Source organism: Lolium perenne, chromosome 3, assembly GCF_019359855.2.
Source record: "Lolium perenne isolate Kyuss_39 chromosome 3, Kyuss_2.0, whole genome shotgun sequence".
Taxonomy (NCBI): Eukaryota; Viridiplantae; Streptophyta; class Magnoliopsida; order Poales; family Poaceae; genus Lolium; species Lolium perenne.
Window position 1 is genome coordinate 345,996,166 of NC_067246.2, and position 26,994 is coordinate 346,023,159.

A 26,994-nucleotide genomic window follows, 5' to 3' on the forward strand; every position below is an offset into this window, starting at 1 on the left:
ATCCAGAAAGTCCTGAAACAAATAAAATACGAAAAGATGTTTTCTACCTCCCATGAATTAAATACCAATGAAGGGGACTTTGTAGGAAACTCCAAAAAATCGAGTAAAAATGCATAAGTAACAATGTATGAAGTCAAATACCAATGAAAACTAATCCTATAAGTAGCAATAATGATGATGCAAAATGCACGCATAAATATGGATTAATTTTGTAAATCCAAATTAAATCTTACACGCAATATACATGGAAAAAGTCTAGTTGTATATCTTTCTTTTTCTAGCAGAATTAGAAAATGCAATATCTATTTGCGTAATCATATACTTCTAAAATTTATTTTAACCTAGAATACATTTTCATTTTGAAGAATGTAACATGTCTGGTAGCATTAGCTTTATTAAAAAGAACAAAAAATTCAAGGATATGGGGCATCACGTATTTTTGGTGTGAATGATCACACTTTTTCTAGAATTAAGGAGAAAGTATAGGGTCAAACAACAGATAAACAAACACTGAAAGCACATAGATTTCTAGTTATAATTGGGATTGGGGATGAAGAAGATGAGGTGTGCAGGATACATAAGCACAGATGGGAATTCAAATTGGTTTCAATCAACATAGCCAACTTCATACACTTGTTATACTTTCTCGTTTACTTTTACAAGTGGGGCCCCAGTACCCAACATTGAGCTTAAAGAACTTTCAGTAGTATCGTTGTTGTATTTTTTGCAGCTTTTGTAGTTGCTGAACTATGTGGTATGAGTTAGCAACCCCAATTGAATTATTTGAGCTTACTCATTATCAGTGGGATCATGGATACTTTCAACAAGAAATTTATCGAAGAGTTAGCAATGGTTTAATTGAAAATCTTAGTTTATCAGAAGCTTGGTCTAAAATTACCAAAAATAGCCTTTTATGATTATATTGGTAATAATTCGGCAAAAGTGGATTATTCAGAGCAGGCTCAATGGACAATGGGGTTAGAATAGCCGTTGGATGGTTAGGACATCCTGTCTTTAGAGATAAAGAAGGACGTGAGCTTTTTGTACGTCATATGCCTACTTTTTTTTTTGAAACATTTCTGATTGTTTTGGTAGATGAAGAGGGAATTGTGAGAGCGGACGTTCCTTTTAGAAGAGCATAATCCAAATATAGTGTTGAATAAGTAGGCGCAACGGTGGATTCTATGGTGGCGAACTTAATGGGGTAAGTTATTCTAATCCTGCTACTGTACAAAATATGTGAGGCGTTCCTAATTAGGGGAAATTTTTGGAATTATATCAGGCTACTTTGGAATCAGATGGTGTTTTTTCGCAGCAGTCCAAGGGCTTGGTTCACTTTTGGTCATGCTATCTTTGCTTTGCTCTTATTTTTCGAACACATTTGGCATGGGGCTAGAACCTTGTTTCGAGATATTTTTGTTGGTATTGATCCAGATTTGGATGCTCAAGTGGACTTTGGAACATTCCAAAAAGTGGGAGATCCAACTACAAGGAAACATGCATTCTGATACACATTGTTATGTTATCTTTTTTTTTTGAATACGGGATGGGGTCGACGACCACGGTGGAGCATTTACATTAAACCACACATGGCATTGTTATGTTATCTTTGAGGTCATTGTGTGGCTCATTGTGGCTAAGCAGAACGATAGTGCGACAATCTATTTTGCGATGAAATGAATTGGTGCATCATTGTGTGGTGTTACCGTGGCCAGGGAGGGCGAGAGTGCAATAATATATTTACGACCAAATGAGCTGCCAAATCATTGTTCATCGGTGCGTGGTTAGGGATGACGAGAGCATGATAATCTATTTACAACGAAATGAGCTGGCGAATCATATTCCACCGCTGTCGTGGTCAGGGAGAGGGAAATTGCGACAAGCTATTTACGATGAAATGAGCTGGCGAACCATTATCCACCGTAGGCGTGGCAAGGGAGGACGAGTGCCACAATCTATTAACAGCGAATTAATTCTGCACGTCCAAATTAAATCTTACGCAAGCAATATATATATGGAACAAATTAAGTTGCATATCCTATTTTCATGCAGAATTAGTTAATACGCTATATATTTGCATCATAATGTAATCCTAGAATTTAGTTCAGTGTAGAATACATTTTCATTTTGAAGAATGCATTTATTGTATTTCTAATACTCCTTTCAATTCGATTAAATCGATGTGGGGCTGTGAATATGACAAGCATGTATTACTTGGTATCCACCTCGATTAAAACGGATTAAAGGTACTGTGGTAGAAATTTGAAGGAGGGATAAGGACCATCACGGTTTTGGTATGGTTGACTACCTCTTTTTCAAGAATTGAGAAGAAACCACTGGGAGAAAAGAGAAATAACCAACCACAGATAGGACGACACGGGAGAGTGAGACAAAGATGTATGAACATTAACATCTGACCCCTTGTGCTAACCACAATTCGCGAAACCCACCCCTGCTACTATTTGTTCATCCCCACCCATTCTCCTCCTCCGATTCCCCATTCCAGCTGCTCTCCATCTACGCCTCCGCCTCCGGCGAGATCTCCGGAGACCTCGCCGTACCGAGCTCTCCTCATCTGTAAGCCCCTCTCCGCCCTCCTTTTCTCAATTGCCCCGTACAAGCAAGGCACAGCGAAAAGATCGTGTCTTTCTCAGCCAGCCCTAACCCCTCCTCGTTTCTTGCCCAGGACCATCACCATGGCCTCGCGCGGCAAGAATCCTCCCGGAGACGAGGGCGCCCCCATCCCCACGCGCCCCGCGCGCGTCCGCGTCATCCGCCCCGAGGTCGAGGAGGTCCTCCGGAGCCCTCGCCGCGGCCGCCCCAAGCTGCATCAGCAGCACAGCGAGGACGACAACGGCGCGGCGCCCCCGCGCTACGACTGCGCGTTCCAGGCCGAGAAGGAGGGCCTTAGCGGCGAGTTCGCGCCACCGGACATGGTGTGGTGCAAGGTGAAGAGCCACCCCTGGTGGCCCGCGCAGGTCTTCGACGCCGCCGACGCCTCGGAGCGGGCGCTGCAGCACGCCCGGTCCGGCGGCGGCGCGCCCCTCGTCGCCTACTTCTGGGACAAGACCTTCGCCTGGAGCGACCCCGCCGCGCTGCTCCCCTTCCGGGCCAACTTCGCGCGCCTCGCCGGCCAGAACACCATCTTCAACTACGTGTCCGCCGTCCACACCGCGCTAGAGGAGGTCGAGCGCCGCGTGGAGGCGGGCCTCTCGTGCGCCTGCGTCCCCAACGCCAGGAAGAGGCAGGAGGTTCAGAATTCCGGGGTCAGGGAAGGGGCTTACGGCGCCGTGGTGGACGACGCCTACATGAGGGACACGTTCCATGCCAAACCGTTTGTTGACTACATTGCGGCACTGGCAAGCAGTCCGCTGGCCGGCGCCGACCGTCTTGACCTCGCCACCGCCAAAGCACAGCTCAGGTCATTCAATCGATTGAGGGGTCCGAGGGAACTCCCTGAGTTTGTGACGTTTCAGGGCATTGAGGATGTTCCTACTGAGACAACAACCCCAAACACAAAGAGGAAAAGGACGGAGGATGATGTTCCGAGCAAGGAGAAGAAACCAAGGAATGGGGGGAGCTCGTTGCGCAAAAGAAAGGAAAAGGCTGTCGACGAGGAAAGTCCTGTGCCTAGGAAGAGTGCAGCAAGGAAGAAGACCTCCAAAGATGTAGAGAAGACAGAATCTCATGTAAAGAAAGATGTCATGGTTGAGGACAGTAGCAAGCAGACCAAGTCAAAGATTAGGAGTAGTAAGAGTTCAGCAGAGAAGAAGAAAAAGATAGACTCCTCCAAAGACACAGATAAGGGAGAGTCTCTACCAGAGCCTGCAGAGGAAGGCGCTGCAAATGAGGGCAGCTCTATGCCCAGTGGAGAGGAGACAGATGGTAAGCTGAGCAAGGGAAGAAAGTCCAAGATCAGTAAGAGTTCAGCAAAGATGAAGAAGAAAGGCATCTCCAAAGACACGGATAAGAAAGAATCCGTACCAGAGCCTGCAGTGGAAGACGCTACGAATGAGGACAGCAATATGCCCAGTGGAGGGGCGACAGATGGTACATTGAGCAAGGAAATGAAGTCCAAGATCAGTAAGAGTTCAGCAAAGATGAAGAAGAAAGACATCTCCAAAGACGCAGATAAGAAAGAATCTGTACCAGAGCCTGCAGAGGAAGACGCTACGAATGAGGACAGCAATATGCCCAGTGGAGGGGCGACAGATGGTACATTGAGCAAGAGAAGGAAGTCCAATATCAGTAAGAGTTCAGCGAAGACGAAGAAGAAAGACGCCTCCAAAAATGCAGATAAGAAAGAGTCTCCACCAGAGCCTGCAGTGGAAGATGCTACTAATGATGAGAGCTCTATGCCCAGTGGAGAGGCGATAGATGGTGCATTGATCAAGGGAAGGAAGTCCAAGATCAGTAAGGGTTCAACAAAGACGAAGAAGAAAGACATCTCCAAAGACGCAGATAAGAAAAAGTCTCTACCAGATCCTGCAAAGGAAGAGGCCACAGGTGATGACAGTTCTACGCCCAGGTCTACTGATGGCACAGTGAGCAAGAAAAGAAATTCCAAGGTCAGTAAGAGTCCAGTGAAGAAGAAACAAGACACCTCTAAAGACACAGATGGAGTTGAAACGGTTGGTGGCAGCAAAACGCCAGTCAAGAAGACTGTGGATGGCATTTTGACTGAGAGCAAGTCAGAACGTAGGCTAAGATCCATGCACAAGACAGAAGATGCTTCGGAGGGTTCGAAAGGGCCGATGAAGGATGATGTTGGTGAAACCACGAAAGGAAAAGACAAAGACGCTGCTTTGCTCAAGGAGAACAATCTAGGGCGTAGAGCAAGCTCTGCACGGCAGAATGACAAAATCACAGCTGATGGGGATGGACTTGCAGATAGCAGTGTTAAGGAATCTGCTTCTCCTCGCAAGAAAAAGCCGCAGCTTGGTGAAACCTCAGCAACTAAGGATGCACCCATCTCAATCTCAGAGCATGGTAGGAAGAGGAAGAAAGTTTCTGAACTTATGGCAGAGACAAGTACTCCTAATCGTTCACCTGGTGGTAAGAGCAAGGCTCAAGGGAAGCGTTCTTTGCCTGCTTTAACTGAGAAACCTGATGAAACTGACCGTGATCCAGAGGATACTGTGAAGACTAGAGGGAAGCGTTCTTTGCCTGCATCAACTGAGAAATCTGAGGATCCTGGCCGTGATCCAAAGGGTACAATGAAGATCAGAGGGAAGCTTTCTTTGCCTGCATCAGCTGAGAAATGTGAGAATCCTGACCGTGATACCAAGGATACAATGAAGACTAGAGGGAAACGTTCTTTGCCTAAATCAACTGAGGAACCTGACGATCCTGACCGTGATACGAAGGATACAATGGAGACTAGGAAACGAAAAAAGATCGACACATTGGGCGATTTGTCTTCCCAGCCACAACCTCTCTCTCCTAAGAGGCCCACAAAGGTTCGCGAAGTGATGCCCAAAGCTGCTGGGAAGAAGTCACAGACATCTTCTGTTGTCAAAGCTAATGATGTCACATTGGGGGACTTGTCTTCCCAGCCACAACCTCTCTCTCCTAAGAGGTCCACAAGGTCTCGAGAAGCGACGCGCCAAGCTGCTGAACTGAAGCCACATACATCCCCTGCTGTCGAAGCTAATGGTGAAGCATCTCAGACAAGATCGCGTAGGGCCAAAACCAGCGAAGAAACTGTTCCAGACAAGTCTCCGCGTCCTGTCAAGCCGAATAAGGGCAAGAAAGGTGCCACAACAGAAGACTCTCTGTCTTGTGGCGAAATGCATTCACAGCTTCGTCTAGCAGCGAGCGATCTTAAGAAGGTGGGGAAAATCACCCCTGCAAGCGTCAGCTTCTTCACTGAATTTTCGAAGAGCTCGTGTCCTTCTAGTTCTGATGTGGAGAAGGAGATACCCGTGCAGGCAGCCAACACCGACAGCTATGCTTCTAGTCCCCATGCTGATGAGCAGATGCCTGAGGAGGCAGCAAACAAAGTTGCTAGTCCCGCTGCTGACGTGGAGATACCTGAGAAGGCAGCAAACAAAGTTGCTAGTCCCCCTGCTGATGAGGAGATACCTGAGAAGGCAGCAAACAAAGTTGCTATTCCCCCTGCTGATGAAGAGATACCTGAGAGGGCAGCAAACAAAGTTGCTAGCCCCCGTACCGAGGAGATACCTGAGAAGGTAGCAAACAGTGAGCCGAGTCCTTCAGAGCTGCCAGTGGCTGATCATATGAAGGATGACTATTGGGCTGACATTCTCATAAACGTGGAGGAACCGATATCTAGCCTGAAAAAGAAGAAAGACAAGAGCAAGAGCAAAACAAGCAAGACCAAGGAGCTTCAAGCTGAGGATGCTGCCACCAAGGAGCCCTCGGTCTCTATGGGAAATGTGGAGGAACCAAACAAGAAGGCTGAAAGCAAACAGGATACCATGGAGAACGGGGAGGCTGAGGTGAAACCACCAAGTGTGGCAAACGGGGGCCAGCCAAAAGCCGAGGAGACGACGGAGAATCTGCCGCTGGTTGGGCTAGTACTGCACTTCACCAGGCCAGATGCGGTGCCATCGCACAGTGACCTGATCAAGATCTTCAGTCAGTATGGGCCCGTGAGCGAGGCCAGGACACAGACCGGGAACACCACCAACTCCGCCACGGTGATCTTCAAGCGGCGCATGGATGCAGAGGGGGCTTTCGGGAGCGCGGGGAAGATGACGAGCGTGCTCGGGCCGGGCCTCGCCAGCTTCCGCCTCACCGACTTCCCCAGTAGTGGTGGTGGTGCTGCTGCTTCAGGGAACAGGCCTCGGCAAGGGGCATCAGAGTGAACAGGGCCGTCGGTGACGAAGACGCTGTGTACCTGGTGAGGTGAGGGGTAATTTGATTTTAGTTGTTCCTGCTTATGTGCTACGATGCAGCTCTGTTCTGTTGTATTGCATATAGTAATGGTGTGGTCTTATTTTAATTTCAGGTGAAGTAGGCGGCGAAAGTGTGTGAGAGAAAAGGCACTATAATAGATGGTGGTAGCTCTTACAGGAGGATTGAGCATAGAAACAATGATCACTTGTCTCTTTTTTGGAGGTAGCATGTAGTTGATGCCGTGGTGTATGTTGCAGGTCAGAGATTTCTGGTGTTTCAAGAAAAAAAAACTCATGCTGTTATAAGCTGAGTTGTACTTGGTAGTCTGGTTTATGTTGTCAAACTTTGTCGTTTGGGAATGAGATGTTCATGTCCCCAAGTTCTATTTGTATGTATCTAGAGGAGAGGAGCATGCGTGTGCTATTATTATCATAATGATATTTGGCATACTAATAGTAACCTGAGACCAGAGATTTGTGAAGGCTGTTATGAACATGATTGGCATTAGCAGGCAGGCTGATGATGCTTGCAGAGCTGCAGCGGAATGGAGATGAGAAGTGGAAGAGGGAGTATGGTGCATGCATGGGCTGATGGAAAGGCAAGTTTTCTTATGCATGCATGCTATTGCTAAGCTCAGTTCAGCTGCATGGTTTGGCTAATATTCTAAGTCGCTCTTTGCTTTTGTATGGATGGCTGGCTGGAGCCATGGGAGGTTTCCACTGGAGCACCGGAAAGGAGGATGAAAAAATAAATGGGATGAGCATGTGGTACGTACGTGGGATGATAGACACCGTCTTTATTCACTAGCTAGTGCTGCTTCTTTTTTGTTGGCATGCTAGCATGTGTATTACAGCTGCAGCTTAGTTTGCAGTTCGGCGTCAGCACCGCCTTGAACCCTTGCAGCTAGACCTGGCAGTGGTATGCATCTTGCTTTTGATCAAGAATCATGGAAAGGAGATGATATTTTCCAAACAAGAATCGTGCTAACTGGCTGCCAGATGATAAGGGGAAAAAATACACAAAACACACCGACAAACATCCGTTATTTTCTTTCTTTTTCTGATGGACGCAGGGAGCAGATGAACATAGCAGGAGTAATTGAGCTTAGCTAGCACGCATTAGCCACGAACACAGATCTCCAATCCGGCAGTAAATTGCTACCGGTAGTGTGTTTTTTAAGAGAGAGAGTGTAAAAGATTATGGTGACCATAGTTTAACTTGGTGAATGAAGGTAGTAAACTAGTATCACGCCTAACAAAAGTTGGGATAGAGAGGGCGAGTGGGCCGCGCGGCGCAACGGAATCATCGGAAAAAGGCAGGCGAATCCCCACATAGCTTTACACTTGCACCTCGGTCTCTCTCCCCTTCCCCACCGGCGAGTGAGTGAGCCGCTTTGCTTTGCTCTGCTTTTTGACGATCGATTCACTCGCTTTGCTTGTTGCTAGCACAGCTGCTTTCTTCTTCCCCATCCCATCCATCACCCTTACTTCACTACCCTTTCTTACTATCCATCATCTTCTCCATCTCAGGGCCTACCCATCTAGCTGCGCGACCTTACTTAGCATGTAAGAATACGGCCGCCGGCGACGACGACCCGTCCATCTCCTCCTTCCCCCTCCCTCGTCCATCCAAGAATCAATGGCCACTCCTCCAGCACACTCCTGCTTGGGCGAGACTCTGCTACTGCTGCTTTACTCCTTCATGTTCCTCTCCTCCGTCTCACTCGCTCAGATGCCTGGTAAGTCACGTCCTCTTCTTTCTTTGGGTTTTCTTTTCGAGTGTTCTGCCTGCATATCAAGTAATCCACCCTTGTATGTGTTCATCTTCTTGTTCCTCTCTCCATCGCCTTCCTCGCATGGCATGTCCGTGTACTTCTGGACTTGTGTACCCACTGGTTACCTGCTATTCAGAAAGCTTATCCGAGTATTTACATATAACTAATGACATTTATTTTTTCCTTATTGCCGAGTATATAGCTAGTGAGATTAACTCTGCACAGTCATCCAAACATGACAATTAATTACTAGTACTTACTTCTTCAGGACTGTCTTAGTACGAGTACAACCACCAACCCTTTGTACTGCCACCGTACCGTCTAGTACATCTGCATTGCAATTTTGCAATACTAATTCAGTACTACAACTCTACCACCACTACTGTCAGCATCTCATTAACTGATGAATGTATTATTGGCATCAACAAACTATTAGATGGATCACTAACAATAATTTGATTGTCTGGCTGACTGACCGTGGTGCTGCCTGGATGCAGGTTTCGTCAGCATAGATTGTGGAGGCACTGCCAATTACACAGACGAGTTGGGCCTGCGGTGGACCTCCGATGCCAGCCTGATCCCCTCCGGCACGCCCATCTCTCTCAACACCACCTCCTCCTCTGAAAAGCGCACCCAGTACACCACCCTGCGCGCCTTCCCTGCCGATGACAAGAAGTATTGCTACACGCTCAACGTCACAATACGGACACGCTACCTCCTCCGTGCCACATTCCTATACTCTGACTTCGACCACAACAGCAACGTGTTTCCGGAGTTTGATCTCTACCTCGGCGCCACCCGCTGGTCGACCATCGTCATCTATGACGACTCCCGCATCGTCACCAGGGAGGCCATTGTGCTGGCTCCCACCAATACTATCAGTCTCTGCCTCTCCAACGCCACCACGGGCCAGCCATTCATCTCCACGCTCGAGCTCCGACAGCTCAATGGCTCGCTGTATTACACTGCTGATGAGGCCAGCTACTTCCTCAGCCTCGCCGCCAGGATCAATTTCGGCGCACCCACCACAGATCCTGTCAGGTACTTTGCTTCCAAATTGTACATTTCTGTTTCCTGTTTGGTTTCAAATTAAGAACATATTTTATCTTCTTCTGTTAATTTGATCATAATCAGTTGCAATTGTTGCTAACCCAAATGTTTAAGTGATTCTAGTTTCAGAGAACATCTTTTTTTTTATTTGAACATGATCGTTTAGTGTTGTCCTTAAAGATTTAAGGACCTGATGATGGCTAATTTAATCGATTCAGGTACCCAGATGATCCCTATGACAGGATATGGGAGTCAGACATGGTGAGGAGGGCCAACTACCTGGTGGATGCCGCTCCTGGTACCATCAATGTGTCAACCGACAAGCCAGTCTTCGTCAGCACCAACGAGAGGCCACCTCAAAAGGTGATGCAAACGGCAGTTGTAGGCTCTCTCGGCGAGCTCACGTATCGGCTCAACCTGAACGGTTTTCCGGGAAATGGGTGGGCGTTCTCCTACTTCGCAGAGATCGAGGAGTTCGTTGTGCCCGAGACGCGCAAGTTCAAGCTCTTCATCCCTGGCCTGCCCGACGTCAGTAAACCCACGGTCGACATTGGCGAGAACGCACCAGGGAAGTACCGGCTGTACGAGCCAGGGTACTTCAACGCGTCGCTCCCCTTTGTGCTCTCGTTTGCGTTCAAGAAGACGAATGATTCGTCCAAGGGTCCTATCCTCAATGCTTTTGAGATTTACAAGTATGTTCAGATTGAGCTTGGGTCGCCGGATGCACCTGCTATGGCTAGTCTTGTCTCACGGTACACGTTCTTCGCTGATTGGGCACGAGAAGGTGGCGATCCGTGCCAGCCTTCGCCATGGTCTTGGGTCAAATGCTCTGCAGAACCACAATCAAGAGTGGTTTCAATGTAATTCCCTTGACTCTCCAATTCTCTTGTTTCCTGATCTTGTATTAAATGCTTTGCCTATAGCTCAATTGTATATCTGCACTTTAATTAACAGATAAATTGGTAGTACTAACAACCTCTAGTTGTGCACAGAAATCTTTCAGGAAAGAACTTGACGGGGAGCATACCCCCGGAACTAGCGGCTTTGCCATGCCTGGCAGAAATGTAAGCTCTTGATTTCGCCAGTGCCCTCTCTCTGCTCACAGGAATAATACTTCTAGTCCCTCCATCTATGTCCTGATACATCATGAATTTCCTTGCAGCCGACTTGATAACAATATGCTGACTGGCCCAATATCAGACCTCACTGCCTCTTCAAACCTTTCAGTCATGTGAGCCAGCTCGCTGATTTCATTTTTGCAGCCTTTTCAACTCCCATTAAATTATGTTTTTTTACATGAATGGATGCTGAATTCTCTCACTGAATACAAAATGCAGTCATTTTGAGAACAACCAGCTGACTGGCAGTGTGCCTTCATATTTGAGCAGCTTGCCCAAGCTCACTGAGCTGTAAGTCTTCCAATAAAACCCTTGTGTACTGGTCAACCAATTGCAGTTTGCCTGTCATAGCCCATAGTACTGAAAACTTAGTCAGAAAGAAAAGAGAGCAACAACCCCTTCTTTACTGTTTAACATAATGCAGGTATCTTCAGAATAACAAGCTATCTGGAGACATTCCCAAGGCTCTGATAAGTAGAGGCATTATTTTAAAGTTAGTATTCTTTCCCTGATATATTACTGTAGTATTGTAGCAATAGTTATTAAACAGTTCGCTATGAGCTAGTTCTAAGCCTAATTTTTCCGCTGTAAATTTTCAGCTATGCAGGCAACAGCCTCCAAGTAGGAAAGCAAGAGAAGCACCACTTAATAATCATTATATCTTCTCTGCTTGGAGTATCCTTGTTACTTGTAGTTTCTCTCTGCTGCTATGTGCTAACGCGTAAAGCCATCAAGAAAAACTCACCAGAAGGTCAAATCAGGAAGCCTCTTATCTTGTTGTATTTTCTTGCAGTGTCTTTCCTTCTGTGTACATGTGTTCTCAACTCCTTATAACCTTTCCTTTGGTCCAGATGACCTTACAAAGGTTCTGCCTGAACAAAAGTTACAGAAGTCAAGTGCGCTTTCATGTGAAATCGCCACCGAGACGGCTCATCCCTTCAGATTATGTGACCTCGAGGCGGCCACCAAGAACTTTGCAAACAGGATCGGGTCTGGAGGTTTCGGGATAGTGTATTATGGAAAGCTTTTAGATGGAAGGGAGATCGCAGTGAAAGTGCCAACAAACGATTCATACCAAGGGAAGAAGCAGTTTACAAATGAGGTTAGTTTGCAAACCAAATGCTAGAAAAAAAATGGATGAATCAATCACCTGATGGATAACTAAAATGTGATGTTTATCTATCCTTGTTAAAAAGTTTAATCACGTTTTCTTCCCTGTTATTGAATATATCCTAGAATATGGCTTGTTTACTTAACACCAACTGTATCTGCTCAGGTATCCTTACTTTCAAGAATACACCATAGGAATCTGGTAGCATTTCTAGGATACTGCCATGAAGATGGGAGAAACATTTTGGTTTATGAGTTCATGATGAATGGGACTCTGAAAGAGCATCTTCATGGTAATTTCCTTTCCCTGTATGTGGATCACATAAAAATGAGAGAAATCACATTTTTTTAATCAGACATGACCACATATATTTGCAGGGCGAGACAAGCACATTAGCTGGATCCAGCGTCTTGAAATCGCAGAGGATTCAGCAAAAGGTCTGTAAATTCAGAGATATATAAGCATATGCAATGCTTCTACCAAGCAATCGCATAGTAACCTGTAGAAACGGAAACAACCAATGCAGGAATAGAGTACCTTCACAGTGGATGCACGCCTTCGATCATCCACCGGGACATCAAGACGAGCAACATCCTGCTGGACAAGCAGATGCGAGCGAAGGTCTCCGACTTTGGGCTGTCCAAGTTCGTTGCCGACGAGTCCCACGCGTCGACCAATGTCCGCGGCACACTGGGCTACCTGGATCCGCAGTGAGTCGTCGATTCTGAACTCAAACAGTATCTGCTCCGGTTGCTGATGATAGCTCGGAAGTCTTAAAACACTTGCCTGTTGTGCGTGCAGGTACTACACCTCCCAGCAGCTGACGGAGAAGAGCGATATCTACAGCTTCGGGATCATCCTGCTGGAGCTCATCTCCGGCCGGCCCCCGATCTCCACCATGACCTTCGGGGAGCACTTCCGGAACATCGGTCCCTGGGTCAGTCAGCATCTAGCAGCTAAATTCTTCAGTGGAACGAATGCTTGATTGACTGACACTGAAGAAAAACGCAGGCCAAGTTCTACTACGAGAGCGGCGACATCGAGGCGATCGTGGACCCGGCGATCGCCGGGGAGTACCACGACGTGCACTCGATCTGGAAGATCGCGGAGACGGCGGTGCGGTGCATCGACGCGGACGCTAGGCGTCGGCCGTGCATGGGCGAGGTGGTGAAGGAGGTGCAGGAGGCCATCGCGCTGGAGAGGCCCCGCAGCGAGGCGGCGTCGGACCGGAGGACGCCGCCGTCGTTCCCGTTCTCGCCGGCGGGGGCGAGGTCGGGCACGGTGCGGTCGCACGACATGGTCATGGACAACCTCCTGCACGACGACTCGTCCTTCTCGGAGACCCTCAAGTACCCGGAGCTGCGGTAGCTGGAGTATGCCACGGGCAGGGTTGCTTTGAACTGTTTTCTGCATTGGGAATTGGCTCGATTTTTGCTCATCGGCTCCTGATTTGTTGGAGGAAATGTCTATATGGCGTTGTAAACTAAGATTCATATTTAGACGTTCTTAGCATCATTTGTAGACTGTAATCGTATTGCCGCGAGCAGTGTAGAATTCGAGGGGAAAACCTATACACCGACCAGGTCGGTGGCTACCGGCCACCGCACACCCCCTGGTCGGGTATGGGCCAGGCCCAATTCGCTGTCTTTTTTTCGGTTTTCGGTTTTCTGTTTATTTTTTCGTTTTTTTATTTTTTTCCTTTTTCTTTTCTGTTTTCTTTCTTATTTTGTTTTTCTTTCTTGTTTTTGTTCAAACTAAAAAAAATTAAATTTCAAAAATGTTCAAAGTCAAAAAGTGTGCAAATTCGAAAATGTTCAAATTCAAAAAATTGTTCAAATTCGAAATTTGTGCAAATTCGAAAATCGTTCAATTTTCGAAATTTGTTCAAATTCAAAAATCGTTTAATTTTACAAATTTGTTCAAATTCGAAAATCGTTCAATTTTCAAATTTGTTCAAATTCGAAAAATCGTTTAATTTCAAAATTTGTTCAAATTCGAAAAATCGTTCAATTTTCGAAAATTGTTCAAATTCGAAAATTGTTCAAATTCGAAAATCGTTAAATTTCAAAATTTGTTCAAATTCGAAAAATCGTTCAATTTTTGAAATTTGTTCAAATTCGAAAATCGTTCAATTCGAATTTTGTTCAAATTTGAAACTGTTCAGATTTAAAACAGAGAAAAAATGAGAAAAAAAAACAAACTTGGGCCAGCCCGTCCGCACCGAATCCACAACAAACAGTCTCAGCAAATCGTGGGCCGGCCCAACAAAGATCTGGGGTGGTCGGTGGCTGCTATACACCGACCAGGTCGGTGTAAAGCAGCTCCAGAATTCGAGGCAACCTGTCGTTAACAGCCTGGGCCGAACACGAGCAGCAGCACGAAGCGTACGTGATGAGCCCTTGGGCTGTAGCTGGGCCAAGGCCCATCACGCTAGGTCCGACGAGGCTGAGGGCAAAATGGTCAATTCACAGCGAAGTGCGTGGCCTCGGACATTAGGGTTTCCACTCGACGACGCCATTTCCATTCCGGCGCTAACAAAAATCAGACACCGCGCGCTCACTCTGCTCTGCTTGACCTAAACCTCAGACAGTCGAGCGATCTTTTCGACTTTCCCTCCTAAACCCGAGCCGCCGAATCTTTTCAACTTTCCCTCCATTCCACCTTCCCCTTCCCCGCGCGCGCGATCGAGAGCGATCGGTCGGGCTTAAGTAGCAGCATCAGTAGTTGGCTGTGCCGATCGAGCAGCAGCGATCGAGTATGTCGCCGGCGGAGATGGATTCCGACAAGGTCGAGCTGGAGGCGGCGGATGCCGAGGAGTACACCGCCTCCGGCGAGCCCAAGGCCTGCACCGACTGCTACACCACCAAGACGCCGCTATGGCGCGGCGGACCCACCGGACCAAAGGTACGGCCTTGTCGATCTGTCTTGTACCGTCGATTCGTGTTCCATTCCTTCCATCAATCATCTGTAGCTGACCCGATCCGGCCCGATCGATTGATTTTGCAGTCGCTGTGCAACGCGTGCGGGATCCGGTATAGGAAGAGGCGGAGGGTGGCCATGGGGCTGGACCCCGAGGCCAAGAGGAAGCCCAAGAGGGACGAAGCAGCGGCCACCGCCGCCGCGGAGGCTGCGCAAGAAAACGACGAGGACGGCGACGGCAAGCCCCCCGCCGCCGAAACCAAAACGCAGACCGTGGAGCTCCACATGGTCGGGTTCGCCAAGGACGCCGTGCTCAAGCAGCGCCGGATGCGCCGGATGCGCCGGAAGCCCTCTTGCCTCGGCGAGGAGGAGCGGGCCGCCATCCTGCTCATGGCGCTCTCCTCTGGCGTCATCTACGCCTGATCGCGCGCCAGCTTTCTTGGATCGATCCAGTCCAGCAGGAGCAAGAAGATGAGGGAGCATCGTCCTGTTGCAGTTTAACATGGAAAGCTCCATGTAGCCAGCCGCAAGTTAATAATCATCAAATCATGGCATGCCATGATGTAGTAGCTTAGATCTCCTGCTTACTGTTCTTTCATTCCTAGCTCTAGTAGTACCTAGTGATGTTGCTGCTGATGTAATGTTTCTTCTAATGTACCATCTGACTTTGCAATGTAACAACCATGGGGATGAAACGAATGGATCATGCCTGTTTATGTTTCCATCATCTCATCCTCTGTTTCTGCAGCCAGCAATGGGGCAGTTGTGACATGGTTGTTCCATCCTGTGGGATGAATGTTTGGTGTCTGTGTTTCATCTTCAAGTGCCACTCATGCTGCTATGATTCCCCCCTCAACGTATGAATTCAAGGAGGAACCGAATGTTCTTGTATTCACAGAAGAATCAGGAGGCAAGGCTAGCTAGTACCTGACATGGTCAGGTCAGCATCCAAGGTTTGAATGTCATTCCTCTTTGGGAAAGAAAGAGTTTAGTAGAAGGCTGGATATCAAAAGTCATTCAGTCATCGATGGTACAGGTGCTGCTGCTTCTGTTGCCGTTATCCAGGTAGCTTTGCTAGAAATGGATGGCGTGTTATGGTAGATGCTTGTAAAAGGCGACAGGAATGTTTCTTCTTCTGGACTGGACCAAGTTGGGCTCCAACTTGTGGAGGGATATCTCATCAGTCATCACCCATCCATCACGTTATCCCTGCCTGCAGTGGTCTGCAGTATTAGTTAGTAGCAGTACTATATATTCCAGGAGATAAGAGCATCTCCACTCGTCCCCCCGAGGAGGCCCCCGGCGAGCGTTTTTTCCATCCGGACGGTGTAATTCGGCCCAGTCGCGCCCCCGGTTCCTCGTTTTCGTCCGGATTTGGGCCTAAATTCATCCGGCGATCCCACGCCCCCCCGGCCCCCCGGGGAGCGCTCGGGGACTCCGGACGAGTGAAAAGCGGGGAAGGGCCCGATCTGTCGGTGACTCGACGCACGAACCCCACCGCCACGTCGCTCAAAATCTCCCCACCCCTCGTATCTCTCTCGCCGCCGGAACCACCCCGCCGGCTTGTTGCCCAGTTGCGCCGCCACTCCTTCCCCACTGCCTATATTCCGCCGTGTTTGGACGACGGCCTATCTGTTGCTCTTCGGCGGCTTTGTTTTCCGGCCTGCTTGCTCGTCGTCGCTCGCGGCTCGGGTTGCCTCGACCACGCCCGTCAGGTGTTCGTCCATTTGCCTCGCCGGCCATGGACTCGGACGAAGAGGAGGAGCAGATGTTCGTCGAGCTTATGCAAGAAGAGATGGCAGCAGCCGCCCAAGACGACGAGCACATGATGATCCTTGGTTGCTTGGCAAGCATGTACGCCGGACTGGCACCTCGTCGGCGTGGTGGGTCGGCACGAGGTCGCCGGAAGTGCAAGCCGAGACAGCGAATGGAGGGCTACTGCATGTTGTACGCCGACTACTTCGCCGACAATCCATTGCACGGTGAGACTGCTTTTCCGGCGTCGTTTCGGGATGAGCGTAAAGCTATTTACGCAAATTGTGTATGCCATCCGCCACTTTGATCCCTACTTCAGATGCAAGGCGGATTGCACTTTGGTTTGGTTGGATTTTCGTCACCGCGAAGTGCACGGTGGCTATGAGGATCTTTGGCGTATGGAGCTCCCGGTGATACTGCAGATGACTATCTTCGGATGGCGGAGTCCACCGCCCTTGATTGTTTCTACCGGTTACAGGGCCGTCATAGCGATGTTCGGGGACTATTACTTGAGATCACCCACTCGTCGAAGACACTCGGAGGATCCTTGCAACAAATGAAGCTAGAGGTTTTCCAGGGATGCTTGGAAGCATTGACTGCATGCATTGGCAATGGAAGAACTGTCCGTTTGCGTGGCGAGGGAATGTACAAGGGTCACAAAAAAGGCTGCACTTTGTGATACTTGAAGCGGTGGCTACCCATGATCTTTGGATTTGGCACTCTTTCTTTGGTATGCCTGGATCCAACAATGACATCAACGTCCTAAACTGCTCCCCGGTCTTTTCCAAGCTTGTTGAGGGTCATGCTCCCCCGGTGGACTATGTGATCAATGGTCGGCACTACAACAAAGGATACTACCTTGCAGACGGTATCTATCCAAAGTGGGCAACATTTGTGAAGACGATCTCCAACCCTAGCACCCCCAAACTTTGCGAGTTTGTCAAGAAACAAGAAGCTTGCCGAAAAGACGTCGAGCGAGCATTTGGTGTCATACAGCAGAGATTTCTTGTCGTCAGGTTCCCCGCTATGACTTGGTCCAAAGATCGGATGTGGGAGGTGATGAAGCTTCGTGTGTGCCTACACAACATGATTATTGAAGATGAGCGAAAGCATCCGGTTCCTCTGGCTGAGCAAGAAGCACCATATGAGAGAGAGGGTCCTCTTGCACAGCCTAATCACCAGGTGCCTCCATCATGGGCCGCCTTCATTGCTATGCGGCAGGAGATTCGAGACTCTACAATGCACCAGCTGCTGCAAGATGATCTGGTGGAGCACATATGGAGGCTCCGAGGCAACGCCAACGCCGACGCCAACTAGTCTGTCTTAATTTGTTTGAAAAATTGTGAAATTTGTGTGCTTCATTTGTTTCAACACTTGTTAAACATTGTACTGTTATCGCCGAATTTGTTTCAGCAATTTTCGTCCTCTTGTTTGCCGAACTTGTTAAATTTTATGTTGAATTTGTTTGAAATATGTCAAATGGTCGAGGTTGGGGGTTTCCTGCCGGGGGGACGGCTGGAACTTCGGCGCTCCCCACGCCAAATCTTCATCCAATCCGGACGAAAATTTCGCCGGATTTGGGCGTGGGGAGCGCCAACGAGTGGGGATGCTCTAAGGATGATGTGAACCAACTTGAATACTGTCACTATATATGAGAGATTTACACAACTGTGATGCATATTATTAATTCAGTTTATCATCACATCAAAAGTCACCTGCTTTCTCCTCCAGAAATTATGTTCTCCCGTGCATGGGAGGTCACGTGCATGTTTGTGCCGTTTATTTAGTACTCTAAGATTCGTACCATAGTGTTTCGCAAAGTAACAATTTATCATAAGATTTATTGTGATTCAGTTATGTCAGACATATTGTTATGCAATGATATCGAATGATATGGTGCACGGGTGGCACATATGAATTGAGAGGAGTAGGGTTCCTTTCTCCAGTTCTCCTCTTCTACTACTACTTAGTAGTATATTAGGGTTCCTTTCTCCTCCTAGTAGTATATTCAACCAGCGTGTGTGGTACTACATTGTCGTGTCATGTTTATAAAAGAGATAGCAAGTTTACAATTAAAAAAATCCATCTTGTGCAAGAATCTCGGGAAGAAGTGTTGCGGTCCAAACGCAAGACGAGCAGTTCAGGCAGTATTTCCAGAGGAAAAGGTGTCGGGGACTTGACTAATCCAGGCCCACAAGTTCACAACAACGTGACGACTAGAACGGCACGTACAACGAGATGATGTCAGTTTTCCCTTACGCTTACCATGTTAGATTTTTGCGTCAGATTTTTACTTAGTTGGAGTAGAGAGAATGAAAGGAGAGAAGGTTGTCTTCCCGGATGATCTCTTATGAAATAAGAAAAAGCTAATTTCCTCATCGTACGACTTGTCCTTCCTTAGTCACATAATTTCCTACTAAAAATAATTAATTATCATTTATTGCAAGAGATGATAATAAGAGATAATGGATTGTACCGATTATATTTATCATCCTCTCTAGATGATATAGACTGCTAAGAAAAGACGTGCCTTTCCTACCATTGTACATGCCCTTAATTTCCGGCGTGTCAACACAAAACATGACAACACGACTGACTAAGACCGACAAAGAAAACATCTCTAGCCGAGCCTTTAAAATCGCTATTTGTTTTTTCTTCTCTAAATTGAATCTAGCCGAAACCTCTAAATTATTTAGTGGAGTAAAAAGTGGAGTAAAACATGTTACTCCTCCACCAGCCTGACCCCTATTTATACCTTGAGTCATCGAAAGTCAGACCGCGGCGTATACCCTACTTTGCTTCCACATAGAAAATTTAGCTCTCCAGCCCAGGTTGACGTTCTCCCCCGCTCGCACTAAAGCGTTGCCAGCGATGCCTTCGTCGCCCTCCCGCTCCACTGAGATTATCTCATCATCGCCGGAATCAACTCATAGCTCTGGCGCTGCCACCGTGTCGATTTGTTCAAAAGGGAGCCACAATGAGCTCCGTATGTAGCAAAACGGAGCCGCTGGAGGATGGATGTGTTGTAGATTTGCCGCAACGGAGCTTAGGCGGTGCCGGAATAGAGGAAAGCCGACGAAATCCCAACCATCCATCTTCGGTCATGGTGAGCTTGGTGTGAGACATGCGACCGAGGTTGGAGTCGAACCTTCCTCCTATGAGCCCTCGACTGCCATCTTGCAACCCCGTCGGTCGACGTGCAGCTTCGGCTATAGCTCAACACCGCTAGCCGATGTTCTCACCTTCTACACCGACCAAGTGTTTGACGATTTGACCAGGTGAGTTTCATTTTTGCTATTTTGATTTTGTTTTGCCTTCTGTCATCCAAATTCAGCACAGGCAATTGCATAATGCAGATGAAGAGGTTGAGAGAGTTTATCTTTGATGACTCCTCGTCGGAGGAGGAGGGAGAAGAAAATGATGATTCTAAAATAGCCATGACCGTGATCTTGAACGATGAAATTCAGCAGCCTAGACTAGGATCATTGTTTGTTCGTTTGTAGATAAATCAAGATAGATCAGAGGCCACACCAAGATTATGAGTGATTACTTCAACCCCGATGCAACCTGCTATTCGGAGAAGTATTTTATAGGTGATTTTGGATGCATAAGAGTATCTTCCTCACTATTGCAAAAGCCGCGGAGAAACAATATGATTGGTTTAAGTTGAGGACGAGTGCATCGGGGGAGATCGGTGCGAGCCATTGATTAAGTGTGTCGCGATTATTTGAGTGCTTGACTGTGAGCGTTCAGCCGCTGCCGTTGACGACTATGTCCGCATTGGGGAAGTGATGACGACTTGAAGGCACCCAATGATAAAGACACCAAAAGACTCTTGGGTGAGAGTGAAAACCGAGGATGGCCTAGGATGCTTAGATCAATAGGTCGCATCACTTTCTTTACCAAATAGTATGAGATCTCCCATCCCAAAGAGGATCCTTATTTTACCCCGACGGCGAAGAGTAAGAAGGTCAACATCTTGTGTTTTACCAATTAGAGTACCAACAGACTATAGGCCCAGAAAGTGACGGGTCGTGTGTGGTACACCTGTGACATGGACCCACACCGGCGTTAGCTCTAACGAGTGCAGTATCTCCTCCGCCGTCCAAGTGCCAACAATGATACGGGCATCCTGCTGAGGCACACCCATATCCATACCATCGACCCTCTCAAGGTCTTCGCGGGTTGGGAAAGTGACTAAGAAAGAATTCTCTCCTTGGGGTATCGCCTCCCATGTCCATTCCGACTGAAGAGGACAAATATGTGCAACCAATTTCTAAATCACCTCTGCCATCACCGCAACACCACTTACCTATGGGTGCCACATTTGGAGCTAAATGTGATATATACACACTATCTGGTAGATGACACATCAGCGTGTGCTCACACCCTGTACCAATGAGCTTCGCCTTCGGTAATTTGAGAATAGGGCATTCGCATAGTTGGGTGTGCCTATTTATCACAAATATAGTAGTAACCTGAATTACATTTCCAGCATTTTTTTTGGTTTTTTAACAATCATAACAACTTTTGCATCTGACGCAACGCCTGTAACCACTTCCTAATGATACCATAGCCATATTTTGATTCACAGATTGTGTCATCACAGCAGTAGGATCAACCGCAACCTCTTTATTTTTTGGTTTGTTCTTATTCCCAATAGCAGCGACGGGTCCGAGAAAGAATGGAACCTTGGCTCAAGGCTGAGGTTGAAACATTTGCTGAGCAGGGGCATGCAGCATGTTCGACGATATGACAGCATTTGGTGCGCTGCAGCATATCAGGCACCGAAGACCGGCTCTGCAGTGCCGAACATCATTGGTTTATTATTGATAACCCCCAAGTGCAGGGGATCACCGTAGTACAATTCGATAAGTATTTGAGTGTCAAACCCACGAGGAGCTGAACATAAACTATTTGTTCTCTAAATCCCTATAACCCACCTAATTATATGTCCTTCTATATAAAGCTAGGAACTATAGTGTGTGTGAAGTGGTTTCTACTAGGAACTAGAAGACTGTAAAGTACTAAAAATAATTGCAGGAAGTAAAATAAATGCAAGTAAAGTAAAAGGTTCTGAGGTGAAGTGGAGTAAAGTGGAGTAACTCAAGGGAGTAAGTGTTAAAGCGAATTGATATTTTATTAGTGTGGTTGTCACAATTAGTGAAACTCATTATAGTCTTTTTAATATTTCTTCTAGAGAGGGGCAGGGGGCATAGATAGGTGCATCCATATACATGAGAAAATAGACCACTAGTGATAGATCACAAGGCCAATTAAGAGCAAACAAGAGAATTATTAAGACATAAAGTCCAACCACTGTAAGTTTAAAGGTCCCCATAATTATACCCCCGTTGATTAACCAAGAATTAATATAACATGAATATACAAAAATTGGGACATGGTTTCTGTCAAACTCCATATGTCCCTCTCCCTACTATCATGCAACGGTGATGTTGTGGGTATACTTCATGGATATGCCAATAACATGGTCTAGATCCGGCAAAGCCGAGTGGCCCACAGATGGTGTTGGTGGCATATGGCCTAACGGGCGGCCCAATTGTTGTTGATTAAAGATGGAGGAAGTCCAACCCAGGAACAGGAGCCGGATCCCAATCGACCTACGCCAGGAATCGGATCCACGAAGGCCAATGAAGTGTCCGGATCCATGACGACCAGTTAGGAAGTATATGGATCCTTGACGTGCACGGGAATATATATTCCGTAATTAGACATCTTGTATTCCGGGTAGGACTCTCCGTAGAAACCCTAGATCCTGGCCGCTTTATAAGCCGAATCCTGGGAGCCCAAGAGGGACAACCATAACTCATTGTAACAACGCGCAAGCACCCAGATAATTCCAGACAAGCAGTAGTAGGCCCTGCCTCCGTGCAGCGTGTTCCGAAGCTGGGTAACTCGCCTACCACCGTCCCGATGGCTCTCCGCCCTTTGGCCCCATCTTCTTCCCTCCTCCGTGAGGATATCTCCTCCGGGGTATTGTCGAGTAGGCAACGACAGGTGACAACCTCATGCATTCCCCAACACATGTGTGCACTCATATATTAGTACAAGAGATCATCATAGAAGATAACAAATAGTTATATGCAAACATCAACAAATTGTCTCATAATTGCCAAGAACAAGTCACTGCTCAAACAAAGACATAGAGGTACAATACACCACGAGAAAATGATAGATTGCCACACACATCATGTTTTCCAAGAGATTACAAAGGGTAGATGAAGATGGTGCTGAGGGTGTTGATGACCACGCTGGAGGGGGGTGGTGGAAACCACCAGAGGCGACTCCGGGAGCGGTTCTCCCCTTCGATCTCTGTCGGCGGTGGCCTGCTGACTATCTGTTTATGTGCTTTTGATCTTCTCCTACATCTCCTCGAGGAAACCCTAGGGGTCGTGTATATATGGGTTTTTAGGTCAAACAAAGTCCGTGGGTAAAAGAATCAGGAAAAACGAACGACCGAGGAGGAAAAGAGAGGGGGTGGCGCACCCTCCCCGCTTGGGCACGCCACCAGGCCTCTTTTAGCCCTCTTGGCCCATCTCGTGAGGTCCAAGTGCTCCAGATGCTTCTCCTGCTAAAATATTGATATCTCCAAAATTCTAGCTCAATTTGAATTCGCTAAGGTCCCTGAAAGTAAAAAAAAAAACACAAAACAGTATTTTCCTGTCCTGCAGAGTTATAACCCAAATAAAGGGACCTTTGGTAAATACCCAAAAATCATTATAAAACATCATATATGTTACAAATATGTGGGAATATGTGTCAACAAACTACAAAGTTCATGCATGCATTTTACATGCATCAGGGATGTACCAGAGTTGTAGTAGGTTGCAGAGGAGCACCGCCCCACCTAGGTGCAGAGGAGCACCGCCCTGCCATGAACCCACATCAGACTGTGGTGGTGCACCGCCCGCCGGGGGTTGACACCCAGACATCACCCTCGGAGGTGAAACTAGCGCCTCTTTATAGCCTCGTCGCATCGGAGATGAGGATGGAGAACAACCGGCCTGGGGAAGATTTCCGTCGATGGAGTCGTCTTTGTTTGAACCCGTGTGTGGAGGAAGTATGATGCCGATGGAGGCAGCATTGCTCGTGGCAGATGAAACCCTAACATACTGTAGACCAGACCACAAAGCCGCAAACCGGTGACCCAAATAAACCCAGAGAGATGGAAGGTCTCGATCACCATGCAGTCCGACGGTGGCATAGGATTTTGAATCCCGATTTCCTCTTCATGAATTCTGGCATCAACAACAGGCAGGAACACCGGTGATCCCGCCAATGACAACGCGTCACCATGCATCACTCTGTCGGACGTTGCCTTGTCGCGGAATTGGCCTAGCACCGACAGGGGAGTCCGTTGCCGCGGTAGAGGCCCAGGCCAGGGAGCAACTCAAACCGTCCGCTCAACACACCACCGTACCGGCGCCGACGATAATTGGCCAGGTTTAGGCAGAGAAGCCGTATGAAGACTCGGCAACGCATTTCTCCTCTCTAGGCCAACCGCCAGAACGGGGTTTGGAGTCTGTCGGTGCCATCACTAGACGCAAGCGACGTCAACCTCTCCCAAAATTTCGATTCAGGAGTTGGATACCCAATCTCCTTCCATAAATCTTCAGCTAGCTGATCATCGGACGTCGTCATTTTCTCTCAACCGTCGTCCATCCTCCCTCCTCTGGCGGATCAACAAATCTTCAGATCCCACGAAGGAGAAACGGGATCGAGAGGGTGATGGCATCTCATTGGTCAGAGATTTGCATGAGGCCTGGGCCGAACCCGCCGCAACTCAAGTGCTGAGTTTTTACATCCACTCTCCAGCGAGTTGAGCTAGGCTCACTTCCTATCTTAGCACTATTTTAGGCTGCCATGAGCAGAGTAGAATTCGAGGAGCAACGCGTTCCCAGTCTGGGCCAAACCGAAGCGTACGCGATTAGCCCTTGATGTATCCCTGGGCTTTAGATGGGCCAACGCCCATCAAGCTAGATCCGACCGGGCTGAGGGCAACAAGGTCAATTGACAACGAAGCGTGTGTCCTCGGACACAACTCGAGATTAGGGTTTCCACGCGACGCCGCCAACTCAGACAAAACGCAGAGACACCGCGCGCTCACTCTGCCTAAACCTCACTCGCTCACTCCCCTGCTTCAAACCCCAGCCGCCGAATCTTTTCGACTTTCCCTCCATTCCCCCTTCCCCTTCGCCTTCCCCGCGCGATCCATCGCTCCTCTTATCCATCCACTCCAGAGATCGATCGGCTCTTCTATCCAGTGTAGAGATCGATCGATCGATCGGGGTTGAGTAGCTGCGCCAGTGGCGGTCAGTGATCGAGCAGCAGCGATCGATCCGCCTAGCATGTCGCCGGATTCCGACAAGGTCGAGGTGGAAGCGGAGCTGGAGGCGCCGGACGCCGAGGAGTGCACCGCCTCCGGCGACCCCAAGGCCTGCGCCGACTGCTACACCACCAAGACGCCGCTGTGGCGCGGCGGACCCACCGGACCAAAGGTACGGCCTTGTTCTTGTCCCCCCCCCCCGCTTCGATCTGTCCTGTACCGTCGATTCGTGTTCCATTCCTTCGATCATTCAACCGTGCCTGACCCGATCCGGCCCGATCGGTCGATTTGCAGTCGCTGTGCAACGCGTGCGGGATCCGGTACCGGAAGAGGCGGAGGGTGGCCATGGGGCTGGACCCCGAGGCCAAGAGGAAGCCCAAGCGGGACGAAGCCGCCGCCGCCGCCGCTGCGGAGGCAAACGACGAGGTCGACGGCGGCGGCAAGCCCCGCGCCGCCGCCAAGACGCAGACCGTGGAACTCCACATGGTCGGGTTCGCCAAGGACGCCGTGCTCAAGCAGCGGCGCCGGATGCGGAGGAGGAAGCGCTCCTGCCTCGGCGAGGAGGAGCGGGCCGCCATCCTCCTCATGGCGCTCTCCTCCGGCGTCATCTACGCCTGATCCTGATCGCGAGCTTTCTTGGACCGATCCTCCTGCGCGAGGAAGAAGATGATGATGAGGGAGCGTCGTCCGGCAATGCTCCATGTAGCCGCAAGTTAATAATCATGGCATGCCATGACATGATTTAGTAGTAGCTTAGATGTCCGTCCCTGTTGCTTACTGTTCTTTCGTTCCTAGCTCTAGTAGTAGTAGTACCTAGTAGTAATGTTGCTGCTAATGTAATGTGTTTGCTATAATGTGCCATCTGACTTTGCAATGTAACAACAATGGGGATGAAACCAATGGATCGTGCCTGCTTGTGTTTCCCATCATCTCATCCTCTGTTTCCATTCCCTCCTGCAATAAGTAGCTGTGTTGTTCCATCCTGTGGGTAATGGCACTGTTCATGCGTATGAATGTTTGATGTCTGCTTCATCTTCAAGTACCACTCATGCTGCGATGATTCCACCCTTTGTGAATGAATGAACACAAGGAGAAGAGGAAAGACTTTGTATTCAGAGAAGATGAATCAGGAGGCAATGCAAGCTAGTGCCTGAGATGGTCAGCATCCAAGGTACGACGTTTGAATTTCATTCCTCTTTGGGAAGGATTAATATGAAAAGTCATCCAGTCATCGATGGTACAGGTGCTGCTGCTGCTGCTTCTGTTACCGTTATGCAGGTAGCTTTGCTAGAAACGGATGGTGTGTGATGGTAGATGCTTGCGAAAGGCGACAGGAATGTTTCTTCTTCTGGAGTCTGGACCAAGTTGGGCTCCAACTTGTGGAGGGATCTCATCAGTCATCACCCATACATCATCTTGCCATCCCTGCATGCATTGCTCAGTAGTACTATACATTCCAGGAGATAAGGTTGATGTGAACCAACTTGAATGTTGTCACTGTATATGAGAGATTTACACAACTGTGATGCATATTAGTAATTCAGTTTATCATCACATCAAAAGTCTTGTGCTTTCTACTCCTCTTCTACTACTACTAGTAGTACTCCTTAGAGCATCTCCACTCGTCCCCCCGACGAGGCCCCCGAGCGACGTTTTTTCCATCCGGACGGCGAAATTCGGCCCAGTCGCGCCCCCGGTTCCTCGTTTTCGTCCGGATTTGGCCCTTAATCCATCCGGCGAGCCCACGCCACCCGGCCCCCGGCGCGCTCGGGGACTCCGGACGAAAGATTTTGGCGCGAAACGGCGTGTGGACCCGTGTAGTCGGCGACTGGAAAACCAAATCCTGTCGATTTTCCCTCCAATTTGCTTGCATATCCCCATTCCCTCCAATTTGCTTGCATATCCCCATTCTCTCCCGCCGAAATCCCCCAATCTCCTCGTCTTCCAGCTCCAGTTCCTGGCGGCGTCTTCTCGTCCACCACCACTCTCCTCCTCGTCTTCTCGTCCACCACAATGCCGCCGAAGGCGCCGGCGAGGAAGATGCGGGCGAAGAAGACGA

The 26,994-nt window shown here is 48.4% G+C and overlaps 4 protein-coding genes across 5 annotated transcripts; all 4 read left to right on the top strand.

Moving 5' to 3' along the window:
* The first annotated feature begins 2,437 nt into the window (after nt 1–2,437).
* On the top strand, nt 2,438–7,240 carry LOC127346116 (uncharacterized). Of its 2 annotated transcripts, none has more exons than XM_051372648.1 (3): nt 2,438–2,577; nt 2,687–6,870; nt 6,974–7,240. In XM_051372648.1, exon 2 carries the CDS (start codon nt 2,697–2,699, stop codon nt 6,828–6,830), a length of 4,134 nt encoding a protein of 1,377 aa, XP_051228608.1. In that variant the 5' UTR covers nt 2,438–2,577; nt 2,687–2,696; the 3' UTR covers nt 6,831–6,870; nt 6,974–7,240. The 2 variants fall into 2 exon arrangements, with proteins under 2 accessions (XP_051228608.1, XP_051228606.1); XM_051372646.2 differs by having other exon boundaries at nt 2,687–6,865.
* Nucleotides 7,241–7,376: 136 nt separating this feature from the next.
* On the top strand, nt 7,377–13,429 carry LOC127346117 (probable LRR receptor-like serine/threonine-protein kinase At1g67720). Its single transcript, XM_051372649.2, has 15 exons — nt 7,377–7,628; nt 8,391–8,599; nt 9,133–9,676; nt 9,904–10,545; nt 10,678–10,749; nt 10,848–10,916; nt 11,023–11,094; nt 11,228–11,296; nt 11,403–11,554; nt 11,655–11,905; nt 12,080–12,206; nt 12,292–12,351; nt 12,441–12,624; nt 12,716–12,851; nt 12,926–13,429. Exons 2-15 carry the CDS (start codon nt 8,500–8,502, stop codon nt 13,280–13,282), a joined length of 2,835 nt encoding a protein of 944 aa, XP_051228609.1. The 5' UTR covers nt 7,377–7,628; nt 8,391–8,499; the 3' UTR covers nt 13,283–13,429.
* A 1,037-nt stretch (nt 13,430–14,466) lies between these two features.
* LOC127346118 (GATA transcription factor 16) lies at nt 14,467–15,560 on the top strand. Its single transcript, XM_051372650.2, has 2 exons — nt 14,467–14,818; nt 14,921–15,560. Exons 1-2 carry the CDS (start codon nt 14,672–14,674, stop codon nt 15,254–15,256), a joined length of 483 nt encoding a protein of 160 aa, XP_051228610.1. The 5' UTR covers nt 14,467–14,671; the 3' UTR covers nt 15,257–15,560.
* Nucleotides 15,561–24,670: 9,110 nt separating this feature from the next.
* Nucleotides 24,671–25,864, top strand: LOC127346119 (uncharacterized). The gene is made up of 2 exons (XM_051372651.2): nt 24,671–25,107; nt 25,230–25,864. Exons 1-2 carry the CDS (start codon nt 24,958–24,960, stop codon nt 25,551–25,553), a joined length of 474 nt encoding a protein of 157 aa, XP_051228611.1. The 5' UTR covers nt 24,671–24,957; the 3' UTR covers nt 25,554–25,864.
* Nucleotides 25,865–26,994: the final 1,130 nt, after the last annotated feature.